The following is a 15,743-nucleotide window of genomic DNA, read 5'->3' on the forward strand; positions in this document are numbered from 1 at the left end:
TAAACAATTTAATTTAATTAAAAAAATAAATTAATCAACAAAACGTGACAACTTTATTAACATCCAACTCAATCAATTAAATGCGCTATTTAATATAATTTTAACACAGAAAACAAAAATAATGGACAAATAAAAGCCACCGCTCTCGCTTCCTTTGATAGTAAGCAACCAAACATATAAAGGGTGCCACCTAGCGGCGGGGATGACACACAGCATTTCCTGTAGCAGAAAAAACGCGGTAAAGCGTCTGTGAGTCACGGACGGTCCAATGGCTTCCGACTCCACCGAGAACACGAACGGACGGCCGGCCGAGAGCCTGAACGGCGAGCCGGAGGTGAAGCGCCTGCGGGAGAGCGTCCAGTGTTCGCCGCCCGCCGCCAAGAACCCGGACAACCAAGTGACCGTGGTGCTCGGAGCCCAGTGGGGGGACGAGGGCAAGGGGAAAGTTGTGGACCTGCTCGCCATGGACGCGGACGTGGTGTGCAGGTGTCAGGTACGAGCACGTTTTTGCGGCGGCTTTGAAGTGTACATGAGCACCGTGACGTGCATTACACCGTCGTGACGTCACGCCGCGACCTCCCGGAAATGGAAGTGCTACAAATGCTAATGCTAACTTGTGTGTGTATGTTGACGATACGACAAAATAAAAATATAAACCACGATATAAATTCTCATATCGTTCGATATTTATTGTATTTCGATGTTATTTAAGTTTGTTTTTTAATGCAAGTGTTAAAGCATGTGTAAGGAAAACTAGGAAAAGTAGTTAATTAAACAAACTTGTATTATTATAAGAATAAACAAATGTATAATATTAGAAAATATAACGGTCTATTCTGACAATAAATGTGGGAATAATAATAGTAGTTATAATAATAATGTTAATATTATTTTTTTTAAACTGCACTCAAGAAATATAGTGAGCTATAATGGTAACAACAAGTAATAATAAAACTAATTTAAGAAAATTGAGCTCAACAAGTGTAGAAAAATATAACGGTCAACAACAATACAAGTAAAATGATAATAAACTATAATAATAGTATAAGACAACTGCTCAATGAGTGTATGAAAATAAAATAATAATAAAATAATTACGTAAATTCCCTTAAGAAGTGTAGATAAATATAATCCACTGTAATAAAAAATTAAAATATAATGTACGGAATTGTTTTCAAAAAATGTAGAAAGATATAACAGTCTACTCTTACAACCAAGCAAGTGAATTAAGATGAATATAATTTAAAAAATGATAAGAACAACTGCATTCAAGAAGTGTACGAAAACATTCTTGTCCACCCTTACAAGAAAAAATATACGTGTATTAAATGCAATAATAATATACTTATAAAGCACATTTTTACTTGCGATCTTACCTTAATGTAGTTCCAGGATGTTTTGACAATTTATTTAGAGAATGATTTGCTGGATTCTAATGGCTTATTAGAATATCCCTTTAATAATAGACTTTTATATGACTATTTGTCCATTCATTGTTGTTTTTTTTGTTTTAGTTCGCAAAGATTAAACAAAGCATATAGATGTAGTCGTCTTTTCTTAATACTATTAAACAGCTAAAAAACATTTTGGTCCAGTGCTGGACTTCTTTTAGCCCAGAAATCTGTGAATATTTGTCATCTTTTAGACCGAAAATGCTCACTGGGGAATTAAATATTTCCTCCATATTAAGCTTAATGTTTTGTTAGTATTTATTCTGCTCATTTTAAGTTCCAGACTTAAACAAAACATATATTTAAAGCTTTAAACTCGCGACGAACTTCACTGCATGATCAAGACCTGCTGCTGGACTTTTACTAATGATTTATCTGTCAAAGGAACTCTCATGATAACTTGCAGATATTTCTCCTGTGTTCTTTAGCTCTACTGAGATGAAAATAAAACGTTGTTTTGTTCGTCTTTAAAGGGGGGGAACAATGCCGGTCATACTGTCGTGGTGGACTCTGTGGAGTATGACTTCCATCTTCTGCCCAGTGGAGTCCTCAACAAGAACGCCATCTCCTTTATTGGTAAGTTTCCCAGCTCCATAAAGCAATATTTAAAACGTCAAATTGAAGCTTGTTGTTTCGGATCAAGGTCACGTTCCAAGGTTCACGACAATTAAGACGAAGCATTAACGTTGTCGTTGATCCGCCAGATTAGATACTATTGTCTAATGTTTAATGTTTCCCTCCCAGAAGCAGAGACGTTTATTATCTTGATACTTGGACCTCTCCTGCATGTCTTTGAAAAGATAATTAATAGAGCTTAATGTTCATCACTATATGAAAAGTAACAAAACTGTAGACATACTTTTTATAACGTTCATTTTTTTTCTATCAGTTGTTCTCATATGGGAGTCACAGGGGGGGCTTGAGTCTATCCCAGCTCGTTAGGGTGAGAGGCAGGGGACACTCTGGGCAGGACACACAAACATTTAAAACACTTGCAAACACCCCTAGAGACAATTAGAAATGCTCAAAATTAGTGTGTATTGGCAAGAATCTGGCGATATGATGCGTATCACGATACAGGAGCATTTGTGATACTGTAGTAACAATTATATATTTGTAGTATTGAGTACTTGACTCTGGTTTTGCAGAATTTACAGACCACATGACTCTTGATGAAGTTGTAACTGCTTTCACTTGTTTTTAAACCCAAAAATATGTCCAAACATCAGCTCTAAAAGCTGCTGGAGTCGACCGTATCCTCTGGTCCTCAGTCATCGCCGGGATTTTAATGTTCTTTTAGCTGCAGAGGACGTGATGACTGTCGGAAGTTTAATTTGCACTGTGATAATTTGCATGTTATTTGTTAATATAAACAATTATAGTTATTATTTTAATAGTAAATAAAATAAAGAAAACACTCACAAAGGGATGGAACTGTTTTTAAAATACAATTTGAGAAAAATAAATGATATAAAAGGAAAACATAAATATTGTGCTTTTAAATATTGTTACGGTATTGTGAAAAAAAACAGCGATATTCAAGTATACTGATATTTTCTTACACCCTTAGAAAGTTTTTTTGACTTCGAGAGGAAACCAGAGTACAAGGAGTAAACCTCCCCTTTTTGTCACTTTAAAATGACAGTTGAATTTCTCTTCTTTAAATGTTTATCACACCATTCACTGTATGTTAAGCTGCTGAAAATACAATTTCACAAGATGCTTTTGTTTTCTTAGGCAACGGAGTCGTGATCCACCTGCCAGGTTTCTTTGAGGAGGCGGAGAAGAACCTGTTGAAAGGCAAAGGTGACGTTTCTCTGCCACTAATAATCTACTGTGTCAGTCGGAAAAATGACCAAAAAAATATACAATTTTAGGGAATGTTAATATTTTTCCCAGTTATTAATGCGTCTTTATTAAGGTTAAAATTCAGAGGGACTTAAAAAAAAGTGTTTGAGTTCATATATGAATCTTAAATTTGATAATAATGTACAAATGTCGTGTATTGGATTAAAAGAAAATGTTTTTTTAAAAGTCTTTTCTCATCCAGGATTGTACGGATGGGAAGACCGAGTGAAGATTTCTGACCGTGCTCACATCGGTGAGTAAAAAAACTCTTTTTTTTCTTTTTATAGTCATAATAGACCTTCTACCTACGTTTGGAATAAAGGCAATTTGGACTTGAGTGTTCTTTACAAATATCTATAATTGAAAATAATTGTTTTGTCGACTCTTTTATCCTCAATTCTCCAGTGTTTAACTTCCACCAGGCGGTCGATGGGATCCAGGAGCAGCAGCGCGAGCAACAAGAAGGGAAAAGGTAATCCTGCTTCAACCACTTTAAATCTATTATCTCCAACATTTCTGTTTTGCACTCTAGTTTGGGAACGACCAAGAAGGGAATCGGTCCGGCGTATTCCTCCAAAGCTGCTCGGAATGGTTTGAGGATCTGTGACCTCATTGCTGACTTTGATGCGTTTGAGAGCAAGTGAGTCACTGTCTGGTTTCTCTTCCGTTACTGACTCGTGATCAGTTGTAACGTCTTTATTTGGTAGAAGACATGTTGTTTTTTGTGAGCAGGAAGAAAAAGAATGTAATGAAAATAACCAAACGATTCCATTTTCTCTGGAACAATATTTGATTCAACATTAGCATGTTAAAGTATGAATACAAAATGATAAGATATTATATCTGTGTAATCTTATGTTTAAAATTAATTAATTTATATATTATTTGTATAATTTTTAGTCATGAAACTTTTAGTTTATCGATTAATATACAGCATGTAGTAATTTACAATCATATTTTAGAAACATACGATGTAAAAAGTGAAATAAAGTTGTATTGTTGCAGCGCCACCCTATGGGCTGATCAGGTAAAGCACGTTTTTGGCGACGTGAAAATCAGCATGACGTCATAAACGCGGGACAAACGCTTGTAGCGACGCCTCCTTTATAAAAATACTACTAGAGGAAACATTTATTTTTTATTTAACCAGGAAAGTTCCCTTTATCTATTTTTTAAAATGCAATTTAACAGTTTCACATTTTACATTTAATACTAAATTAAATACTTAAAAGAAAGTGCAAAGTAGTGTAAAATATTCCATTTTTTATTATTTTATTTTTGTTATGAAAGAAATGAATGCTATAGTTTTTAAAAATTGTAAATCCACTACATGTTTACACCACAATATTGTTTTTATAGACTTTTAAATAAAGTTTCTTTTTAGGTTTATTTTCTTCATCCACAAGAATGTAACAGACGCATGTCAATGTTTCCGATCCTGAAGAACTAGATCTACTCATTTTTAAGAACTTTGGTGAAATAAGAGACGCGCAGGCGTTTTTGTTCTTTTCAAGACTATGTGTAGCGACAAAGCGGTCCGAACAAGGGACCTGATCCACTTGGTCTTTCTTCCAGATACCGTATATTAGCAAACAGTTACTTGGCGACGTATCCAAATCTGGTTTTGGACATTGAAGGCGAACTGCGACAGCTAAAGGTGAAGATGAACCACATTTAAATCATTTAATGTCATTTGTAAACGACCCCTTGTAAGGAAGATGAATACAAATATATATATATATATATATATATATATATATATATAAATGTTATTCATCCTGTGGTTATTCACACTGTTAGAAACGGGTAATTTAACTTAAACGCATCATTTAAGTACCGCACCTACCTAACTTATGGTGCCAACAAAACTGTCAACTCCCATGATGCCTACACACTACTTCATTTAGTGACATCTGATTGGTCGCTACTATACTTTGTTTTAATTCTAAGTTCACGTTGCTGTGTTTAAAGGGATGGTCGGCCATGATTGGTTGGCTGGGCGGCAAAGCATTACAGTAGCTATCCAGGTCACAGTTACCTGACGAGGGTTGTTGAGATGGATTGCTACCTGTTTGCAAGTTGAAATAAATGTTTTTTTTAATTTAAACAATTTAAATATTGATGGTCACTACTTTTTATATGATGTTTATTGCGAAACTTGTACATTATGAAAATAAAATGATAAATTAACACGTTTGTAGACCATGAGTGCAAGAAGTGTTATTAGTTATAGATGTTTAACAAAGAACATCCCAGTTTATTGATTATAAATGAAAAACTTTCCAATGATCAATGTGATTGATTAGATCCTGATAAATCGTCAATGGTACTCGTAAGTAGGCTCTGGTGCTTTAATGATTCTCGTGGGAAATTCCTTCAGGATTACGCCGAGAAGCTTCGACCTCTCGTGACCGACGGGGTCTACTTCATGCACCAAGCGCTGTCGGGACCCTCCAAGAAGATCCTGGTCGAAGGGGCCAACGCGGCTCTGCTGGACATCGATTTCGGTGAGAGACGGCGCCCGTGACGACCATTCATCTCCCGCGGTTCAATCGGCTTAACGGCCTCTTCTGCCCCCGATCTTAGGGACGTATCCTTGCGTGACGTCGTCCAACAGCACGGTGGGCGGGGTCTGCACGGGCCTGGGCGTGCCTCCGTCACACGTGGGCAGAGTCTACGGCGTGGTGAAGGCGTACACCACTCGGGTCGGCGTCGGCGCTTTCCCGACGGAGCAAGATAACGTGAGTCGGCTGGTTTGGAGCACGAAAGAAAGGGTGACACGGTTATGGAAGTAGATCAGTGCTTTTAGAATATTGGATGATTTAGTTTAACATTTTAGATTTTTAAACTTTTAATTTATTTATTTACTTTTAAGCATTACATTTTTTCCCAATAATTAAATTCAGTGATTTATTATATATATATATATATATATTTTTTAAATTAAAATTGAATTTGCTTTTAATGAATACAATAATTGATATGACGAACGATAGAATTATTTCTATAAGTATTTACTTATGTTAACACATACAGTTCGATATTCTTATATCAAAATATATTTTTTAAATGCAATATATTGTCATTTGTAGCCTTTTAAATGAAACATAAAATTGTTGGTATAATTGTGCCAGACTAATCCAATCGAGCACTGATTCACTCGCTTTAATCTTAAAATTCACACTAAACTGTAGTAAAAAATGTAATTTGTTGCAAATAGCTTAAATCTTACGATTTGAATCCGCCATGATTTATTGGCGCATCCAGTTCATCTACGTCATCAGGATCGGCTGAAAGTTGGATCAAGTTGCTCTGTGATCTATTGGTATTGCCTGGTGCCACTATTCTACCAACATTTTTATGTTGAATTTAAAAGGCTACAAATTTAAAAATATTGAATTTAAAACATTTATTTTTGGATTATTGGAATATCAAACTCCATGTGCAAATGTATTAATTTTTTTAATTCAATTATAAAAAATATATAAAAATCAATGACTTCAGAAAATAAATAAATGGTTAAAAAACAAATTTCCTTTAAAAATAAAATCCAATTTTAACATTTGAAATGTTAAATTCTCTCGTAACTCGAAATAAAAGCGGGCGCCGAAATCAAACTTCTTTTCCTTCCTTCCAGGATGTGGGAAACTTGTTACAGTCGAGAGGTCGAGAGGTCGGCGTGACGACGGGCAGGAAAAGACGCTGCGGCTGGTTGGACTTGATCCTGGTCCGATACGCTCACATGGTCAACGGCTTCTCCGCGTAAGACTTCGGAAGAGTTCTCCATCCAGTTCCCACAGTTGGTCACTCACCAGGAGGTTCTCTTTCTCTCGCAGGATTGCTCTGACCAAGCTGGACATCCTGGACACCTTGGAGGAGATCAAAGTGGGCGTGGCCTACTCGGTGGATGGAAAGCAACTGCCAAGTTTTCCCGGTACGTTGTTGAGTCTGAATCGCCGTCATGTTCCCCTGACTCTTCTTTTCTTTGCTCCAGCAAACATGGACATGTTGACGCGAGTCTCGGTGGAGTACGTGACGCTCCCTGGTTGGTGCTGCAGCACGGAGGAAGCCCGGAGCTTCAGCGACCTGCCGAGTCACGCCCAGAAGTACATCCGCTTCATCCAGGACTTCCTGAAAGTACCAGGTGGGTGTAGATGCAAACCAAGAAACGACTCCTATCTCCAACTCCTTTTTTTTTTTCCTTCTCTCTTTTTTTTTTCCAGTCAAGTGGGTCGGGGTGGGCAAGTCTCGAGAGAGCATCATCAAACTGTTCTGATCCAGTCCGCCCCCGGTTCTGGTGCCGTCCTAATCCAAAACTACATTTGAGAGAAGAAGCATCACCAGCAGCGAGATCCCCTCGTCTCTGCTTCAGCTTCTCTTTTATTTAATAGTTTTCGTGGAGGAGGGTTTTTTTTTCCCCCGGTTCTGAACTTCCCTTCCCGTTGGCATCAGAACTTTTAACTTCCCCTTTTTAGATGTGTAACAGTTTTAAACTCGCGCCCCAAATAAAAAAAAAAACGACCGCAGGGCGGTCCAGGGTTGACCCGGTGTGTCTGTGAATTTGTGCCAATAAATAAAGTTTCAGTTTTAATTTGTTTTTTTGTAGTTTTTCGAAGTCCGACACGAATCCGTCTCACCTCGGGCCGGCGCTCACCTTCCTCCTCCTTTAACCGGCTCTTTAGTTAGAAAAGCTTTCAGCGCTCGGATGGATCAAATTAAGTGAAAATGGACTCCTCGGGAAGATCGATGGAAGTTTGTGTAGCAGAGAAAATCACTGATGCATCAAGAATGATCCGCTTTGACAGACCTCGGCTACAGTCGCGAAGGTTTTATGGCGAAGCTGACGATGGTGAAGTTTTTCGTGTTCAACGTCTTCGCCGTGGCTTGATGCGTCTTTTCTCCATGCAGCGTTTTAAGCTTTGAAATCACCAGATTGGTTCCGAGATCCAACTTTCAGCCAATCATGGGACAGTGTGAAGAAGACGAAGTTAAAGCAAACACATCTGATGTTCCCTGGGTATTTTTACAAAACCATGAAAAATATTTAAAATGGAAAAAGACCATGTCAATTGGTATTAAATATTGTATTGTCGCTTTAAATTGGACTTAAAAAAAAGGGTGCTAGCGTAATATTTTTCGGCCGATCGTGACAGATTCCGAAAAATTACGCAGAAGCTGCTCTGGGTTAAAAGAAACCCCAAAAACATCGGAGGACTTGCGACTTTTAAAATGCTGTAACTTGCTTAACGTTTGAGCTAGAGAGTAAATTTAAAATGGAACAACGCGGAGAAAATACTGTTTTTTTGTAGCACTAATGCCGTTTTCAGCGAAAAACTTTAAATTACTAGGGTTTAAGAAAAATGTAAGTAAGTAAGTAATATATATTTATATAGCGCTTTTCCAGACCAGGGTCACAAAGCGCTTTAACAATCAAAACAATACTCAAAACAGTACATACTTCAAAGATCAAGACAACACCGAGAACAAGACAGGAGTTCGAGAAATTCAAGGAAAAGCCTGCACAAATAGAAACGTCTTAAGATGTTTCTTAAAGGAGTCAGTAGATCCATCAAGCGCAAAGAGAGAGGAAGATTGTTCCAAAGCTTAGGAGCAACAGCCTGAAAAGATTTCTCTCCTCTGGTCCTGAGCCGTGTGCGTGGAACAAGCTTAATCAGGATTTTCTTTTCCACAATACTGTACTGATATTCAGCAGCAATGCAGCATATTTAAAAAAGAAATTTTCTGACGTTGACTGAGGACGAGAGGATACAGCAGACTCCTTTTAAGAACTCAACAACTAATCAAACTCAACTTAAGAATATTGAATTTTTACCATGTATTTTTTTAATTAGATATCAAGCTCTGTGTTTAAAGAAAATCCTTTTGAAAATACTCAGATTTTTAAATTCAACAATTAAAAAAACAACCTTTCAAAATAAAATCACTGATTTCAATGATTTAAATAAAACAAATTCAACCGGTCCATATTATGATGGAACTGATCATAAATCCGGCACGGATTCTTAATTCCAAACTTTTAAGATGGAAACTGAGAAAAATACAACTTAAAATAAAACTTTTTGTTTGGGATTTTAATGAAATAAGAGGGTCTTGATGATGTCACATTGCCTAAAAGAGACTGACGAGTTCAGCGCCATCTACCTATGAGGAAGGGACATCACTCTAGATTACTTCGAGATACTTTCCTGAGTGTATCTCATAGTGACGGGTTGATGAAGCCTCATGTATAGTTGCGTAGTGAAGAGTGTAAAATCATGCAGTGGCCATTCGGCTCTAATCTAATTCAATCAAACCAGGTATCATTTTCCAACTTGTAGTGCCATCTAGTGGCTCTTCAAAATCAAGACACTGTATCGTGAAACAGTGTTTTCACTAGACTGCTGTTTACTCTCATTTCATTTTCCACAACACTGTATCGTTATTCAACAGTAACACAACCTATTTAAAAAATAAAAACAATAGTTTTTCCGCAGTTGACTGAGGATGAGAGGATACAGTCGACTCCCGCAGCTTTTAAAGCTGATTTTTGGACATATTTTGGTTTCGAAACAAATTAAAGCGGTGACGACTTCTTCAAGAGTCATGTGGTCTGTAAATTCTGCAACACCAGAGTCAAGTACTCGACAATACTACAAATATATCCTTGTTACTACAGTATCACACGATATCGTATCATTGCCCCGGTATCGTGATACGTATCGTATCGCCTGATTCTTGCCAATACAAACCTCTAATCACTAGTATCTTGAGACATAACATGAAAATCTGAACAAATGGATTAAATCATCTACCGCAGGGGTTTCAAACTTGCGGCCAACGGGCCATTTATGTCCTGTGAGATGATATTATGTGACCCTCCATCTTTGTACTAGATGGTTAAGGTATAATATTGTAATTCATGAAATGTTAAAGATGGAAAACATGTCTTAAAACACTAATCTTAAAATTCACACTAAACTGTAGTAAAAAATGTAATTTGTTGCAAAGAGCTTAAATCTTACGATTTGAATCCGCCATGATTTATTGACGCATCCAGTTCATCTACGTCATCAGGATCGGCTGAAAGTTGGATCAAGTTGCTCTGTGATCTGTTGGTATTGCCTGGTGCCACTATTCTACCAACATTTTTATGTTGAATTTAAAAGGCTACAAATTAAAAAATATGGAATTTAAAACATTTATTTTTGGATTATTGGAATATCAAACTCCATGTGCAAATGTATTAATTTTTTGTGACCCTCCATCTTTGTACTAGATGGTTAAGGTATAATATTGTAATTCATGAAATGTTAAAGATGGAAAACATGTCTTAAAACACAAAATAAAACAAACAAAATGTAGATCAAATTTGTCCAGTTGAGCTTTTCTCCCTGACCAGCAGAAAACATTCTTTTTTTTAAACATTTTTTAAAAATGTTAACGTCACAACTATCAACATGTAAGATAGTAGCTCGAACAGCTGTCTAAACAGACGTCCACTCTGAACGTCCAGAAGACATTTTTGTTTATTTCTGCCCTGGAGTGTTTCTCAGTAATGATTGAAGTTGCAGACGTCTGCTAACCAATCACTTCCCAGTCGCAGAAAGTCCTTGCATCATCAAAAAAGAGACGAAAGTCAGGAAGAGCAGACCAGAAAGGCTTAATTGAAAATAAAGTGCTCATATTAGTGCCATCTTCCTCCCCCTTCTCCCCCTTCTCCCCCCCGACCCATCGCCACCCCCGGCCTCTCCTCTGTTTACTAGCACCTTCTGTGGACACTTTCGGGTCAATTTAACATTGTGATGCTCGCCGAGCTCAGGTTGGACGTTGATCTCTGTCAACATCAGCTGGATGGACGTCAACACAAGTAAGGTTTTGACTTTTTTAATTCCCTCCCCCACGCGATGAATGATTTAAACTAGATTATACAGACATGTTTTTTGGGGAATTTTCTTCATCAGTATCATCGTTTATTGATGATCAGTATTTACAGACTCAGCAGGTCGACATGATGTAGCTCAACGATGCTGTTATGATGTTGGAGTCGCTGTAAAAAAAAACAAAAATAAGTGCTTAACTTGATCACTATCTGTACGGATGATGTTCCAACACTTTATTGTACGTCGTTATCGTCCTTGAATTTGAAATTTCTATTTATTTTTCAATGCATGCGTCGGCAGCCGGAGGTCATTAGGAGCATCATTGAGATATTTGATATAAGAAAATGATTATTATCAGTGTTTACTTTTTAAAACATCTTTCATATTAATTAACAAAGGAAATACAAGAATTCCCAAAAATCGTATTTAGGTATGTAGGTAGAACTTTATTGATCTCTCAGGAGGTCTCCTTCGGGAAATTGTTTTTTTCCAAATTAGCCACAGCAAATACGGTATTTTTCATAAAAAATAATCAAGATAAAATAAGAACAAGAACAAAGAGAGATAAAGAGAAAGAACAAGATGATACAATCTAAGTCTAAAGCTAAAGAACGTAGATCAAAGAAAAATAACAAAGACAAAGGATACAGAGATTAACATAGAACAGAACTTCATGATACTTTATTTATATTTTCTTCAAAAGTTTTAATATTTAATGATTTTTTTTTTGAGTCCATAGGTTAATTTATTTCATTTTTAACAATTGTATTCATGTATTCATTAACTCATTCTACACGTCTGCTGTCCAGGTCCTAAACTTTCAGTTATTTATTATTTAATTTGACATTTTATTAAATTAATTTGAATTTTTTTCTGCTAACTTTTATGTACAAGTAATTGTTTTTATTTTATAATATTTCTTTAAATTTTATTGTATATTTATTGTATTCATTCTATTTTATAATGGATACAAAACACCACAATTTCTTTTTTTGTATAATATTGGCAAAATACTTTTTTGATTCTGATATTAAGTATATTATGTGTCTTTATTTTATTTTTTATTTTTTTAGTTTAGAAGTCCCTGAATGAGAGAACAAAACTGGAAGTCAGTTTACGTGATGATAATAACAAAAGTGATGATGGTGATGACAACAATAATGTTAATAATAATAATAATAATAATAATAATAAATAACAATATTAATGTTATAAATGATGTTTTAGTCACGCAGGTGTTCGTTCTCAAAATAAAGAAGTTATTGCCGAGTCAATGTTCCCTTCATTTAAAAGACTGAAGAGAAAAACTGTCATGAATATAGTTGTCATTCTACACATGTTCAGCTGCTTCTTTAAATACATGTGTCTGATGATTTTATCATCGTCACTTCTTGAACCGGGCGACAACTGACCCATCACTGTGACTGACGGAGCTCCTGAAATAAATGCGATGGCCTCGTTGCCATCCTCGTAAAAGTAACTCTGGCGGTTCATTGTTTCTTCATGTCTGCGCCAAGTTCACAATCGTCAAGTCTGTGTGACTTCAGTTCATCAAAATGACTTGGGTTCAGTTTAAATTCCACATCAAAATTGGTTCGTATTCATATATGTAAATATATAAAAATATATATAATGGGGTTATATTTGCTACCAGTCCATATCCGTGAAGATTATTGATATGACTGTAGCAGGTCAAATAAAAACACTTCTGCTGGCATCAGTGTTGAAAACTCCTTTTTTAAGAACAAACAACAAATGTTCTGTCAATGTTTATTCATATTGTAGAAGGTAAAATTGATTGGATGGATGGATAGATGAAAGGACGGATCGATGATTAAATGGATGGATTAATGAATAGATAGTTGGTTGGATGGATGGATGGATGATTAGATTTTAGTCACTCCAGTATCCCTATATAATATTATTGTTAATGCTATTGTTTAGATAATCAAGTAATGATTCGATAAATGGATGGATGGATGGATGGATGGGTTATTGAAAATAATGGTAGATGAATGGATGGGTTATTGGAAGGATGGATGAATTGATTTTTGCAAGGATGGATTTTTGGATGGAGGGATGGATGGATAGATTTTAGTCACTCCAGTATCCCTCTAGATAATGGTATTGTTTAGATAATCAAGTAATGTTTCGATGGATGGATGGATGGATGGTTGGGTTATTGAAAAGATTGGTAGATGAATGGATGGGTTATTGGAAGGATGGATTATTGGATGGATGGATAGATTTTTGCAAGGATGGATGGATGGATTATTGGATGGATGGATAGATTTTTGCAAAGATGGATGGATGGATTATTGGATGGATGGATAGATTTTTGCAAGGATGGATTATTGGATGGGTTTTTGGAAGGCTGGAAGAATTGATTTTTGCAGGGACGGATTATTGGATGGGTGGATAGATGAATGTTGGATGGATGAATAGATTTTTGCTAGGATCGTTTATTGGATGGATGAATAAATGACTGGTTGGATTAATGGATAGATATTTGCAAAGATGGATTATTGAATGGGTCTATGATTAGAAGGATGGATGGATGGATGGATGGATAGATATTTGCAAAGATTTGATTATTATTTAATGGGTGGGTGGTAAGAAGGATGGATGGATGGGTTATTGGAAAGATGGGTGGATGATTTTAAAGGTTATTTGATGGATGGATGAATTGATTTTTGCAAGGATGGATTATTAAATGGGTGGGTGATTAGAAGGATGGATGGAAGGATGGAAAGATAGATAGATGGATGGATGGATGGATGGATGGATGGATGGATGGATGGATGGATGGATGGATGGATGGATTATTGGAAAGATTGGTGGAAGATTTGATGGGTTATTGGAAGGATTGGTGCATGTTTGGATGGGTTATAAGAAGGAATATTGGAAGGATGGATGGATGATGGGTGGGTTATTGGAAGGATGGATGATTCCATTGATAGATGGATGATTGGATGGATGGATAGATGGATGGATAGATGGATGGTTGGATGGATGGATGGGTGGGTGGATGGATGGATGGATGGATGGATGGATGGATGGATGGATGGATGGATGGATGGATGGATGGATGGATGGATGGATGGATGGATGGATGGATGGATGGATGGATGGATGGATGGATGGATGGATGGATGGATGGATGGATGGATGGATGGATGGATGGATGGATGGATGGATGGATGGATGGATGGATGGATGGATGGATGGATGGGAAGAGTTTGAGTTGGCAAGTTTAGTTTGGATATTGTTCCTCTAGATAGATAGATGGATGGACGGACGGAAAGATAGACAAATAGATGGATGGATGGAACATGTTTAGTTTGGATCTTGTTCCTCTACTATTGCAGCTCACTCTAGAATCACTCTTATTATCCAACATTTATCCTTCAGAAAACCAACGAGAAGATCAAACTAAAAAAAGCGATTTTATTCTTCACGTTCACGGTACAATCCTTGACCCCGTCCCCCCCTCAGACCCCACCCAGGTCACACACACACACACATTAACAGAGCAGCAGTTCTGTCAATCACTCCGCGAGGGTCTCGAGAAGAGGCTGAGTTCGCTCCCGCCGTCAATCAATCTCCCAAAATTGATCGCATCAAACACGCGTGTGCGTTCTCCCAGTGATCTACTGCAGATGTTCACATGTTCACAACCATCGCCTGCATCGCTGCTGCTCTCTCTCCCACGCACACACACACACACGCACACACACACACACACACACACACACACAGCTCCTTCTCACTTGTGCAGATTCATGCACAGCCACACACCCCTCCTCACACACATCCACACAACCAGTCAGACCAGACTGCATGATGGGAGCGCTCCACCGACTGAGCATCTACTAGAGGTTTGGTGTGTCGACCATCTGGACTCACACAAGGTAAAAAAAAAAAAAACACACTTGGGATGATTGATTGATTGATTTCTTGTGTGTGTTGTCGCCGGAGACACACGTGTTGATGACGTTTCTGAGGGTTTGTTTCATTGAGTGACCAGAGGTGGCTTTTGATGCATCGTAAACTGTTTGTTCGGGTTCGTTGTGGGACAGTTTATGGTGCAGATGAATTCTGGGTGGAGGTGAAGTTGCACTTTTCAGGGAGTGACTAGTCTCTCAAGAAGCTCAAAGTTTCATGGAGCAGATTTTCGGATCGGGTTCTGCAGGGGTCCAACGCTGACACCCCACCCCAGCATCCCGTGATGTGCTGTGAAACTCTTCATAATCAGTGGTGTTAGAGAATATTCATACACTTAAATATCCTGATATTTTTTTCTATGATACCGGTGTTTAACAGCAATATATTGATAAAACAAAATAATATATATATTTTTTTCATTTAATTTAGTTATTTGCTTTTAAATCACGTATACATTTTTTTTTATCATAGTCATTTTATGGTTTATTTTGAAATGAAGTTATTTAAAAAAAACATATAGTTTATTTATATTTATTCATATTTATGATTAACATCCAAATATATTCAAATGTTTTTTTCATTTTTGTGTTGCAATACAGTTTCCAGCATTTTTTCAGCA

The 15,743-nt window shown here is 37.0% G+C and overlaps 1 protein-coding gene across 1 annotated transcript; it reads left to right on the forward strand.

Moving 5' to 3' along the window:
* The first annotated feature begins 220 nt into the window (after positions 1–220).
* adss2l (adenylosuccinate synthase 2, like) lies at positions 221–7,890 on the forward strand. Its single transcript, XM_087806683.1, has 13 exons — positions 221–493; positions 1,925–2,027; positions 3,189–3,257; positions 3,502–3,552; positions 3,705–3,771; positions 3,832–3,939; positions 4,875–4,956; positions 5,680–5,806; positions 5,886–6,040; positions 6,937–7,061; positions 7,136–7,233; positions 7,294–7,443; positions 7,523–7,890. Exons 1-13 carry the CDS (start codon positions 269–271, stop codon positions 7,573–7,575), a joined length of 1,413 nt encoding a protein of 470 aa, XP_087662809.1. The 5' UTR covers positions 221–268; the 3' UTR covers positions 7,576–7,890.
* The last annotated feature ends 7,853 nt before the right edge of the window (positions 7,891–15,743 follow it).

Source organism: Callionymus lyra, chromosome 14, assembly GCF_982586985.1.
Source record: "Callionymus lyra chromosome 14, fCalLyr1.hap1.1, whole genome shotgun sequence".
In the NCBI taxonomy this organism is placed as follows: Eukaryota; Metazoa; Chordata; class Actinopteri; order Syngnathiformes; family Callionymidae; genus Callionymus; species Callionymus lyra.

What these genes read in the sequence shown, in the direction of transcription:
- adss2l (XM_087806683.1), top strand. Translation starts at nt 269, where the DNA reads ATGGCTTCCGACTCCACCGAGAACACGAACGGACGGCCGGCCGAGAGC. An exon ending in TTTGATGCGTTTGAGAGCAA is followed by an intron (nt 3,940 to 4,874) that starts GTGAGTCACTGT and finishes TCTTTCTTCCAG; the next exon opens with ATACCGTATATTAGCAAACA. An exon ending in TCCCGACGGAGCAAGATAAC is followed by an intron (nt 6,041 to 6,936) that starts GTGAGTCGGCTG and finishes CCTTCCTTCCAG; the next exon opens with GATGTGGGAAACTTGTTACA.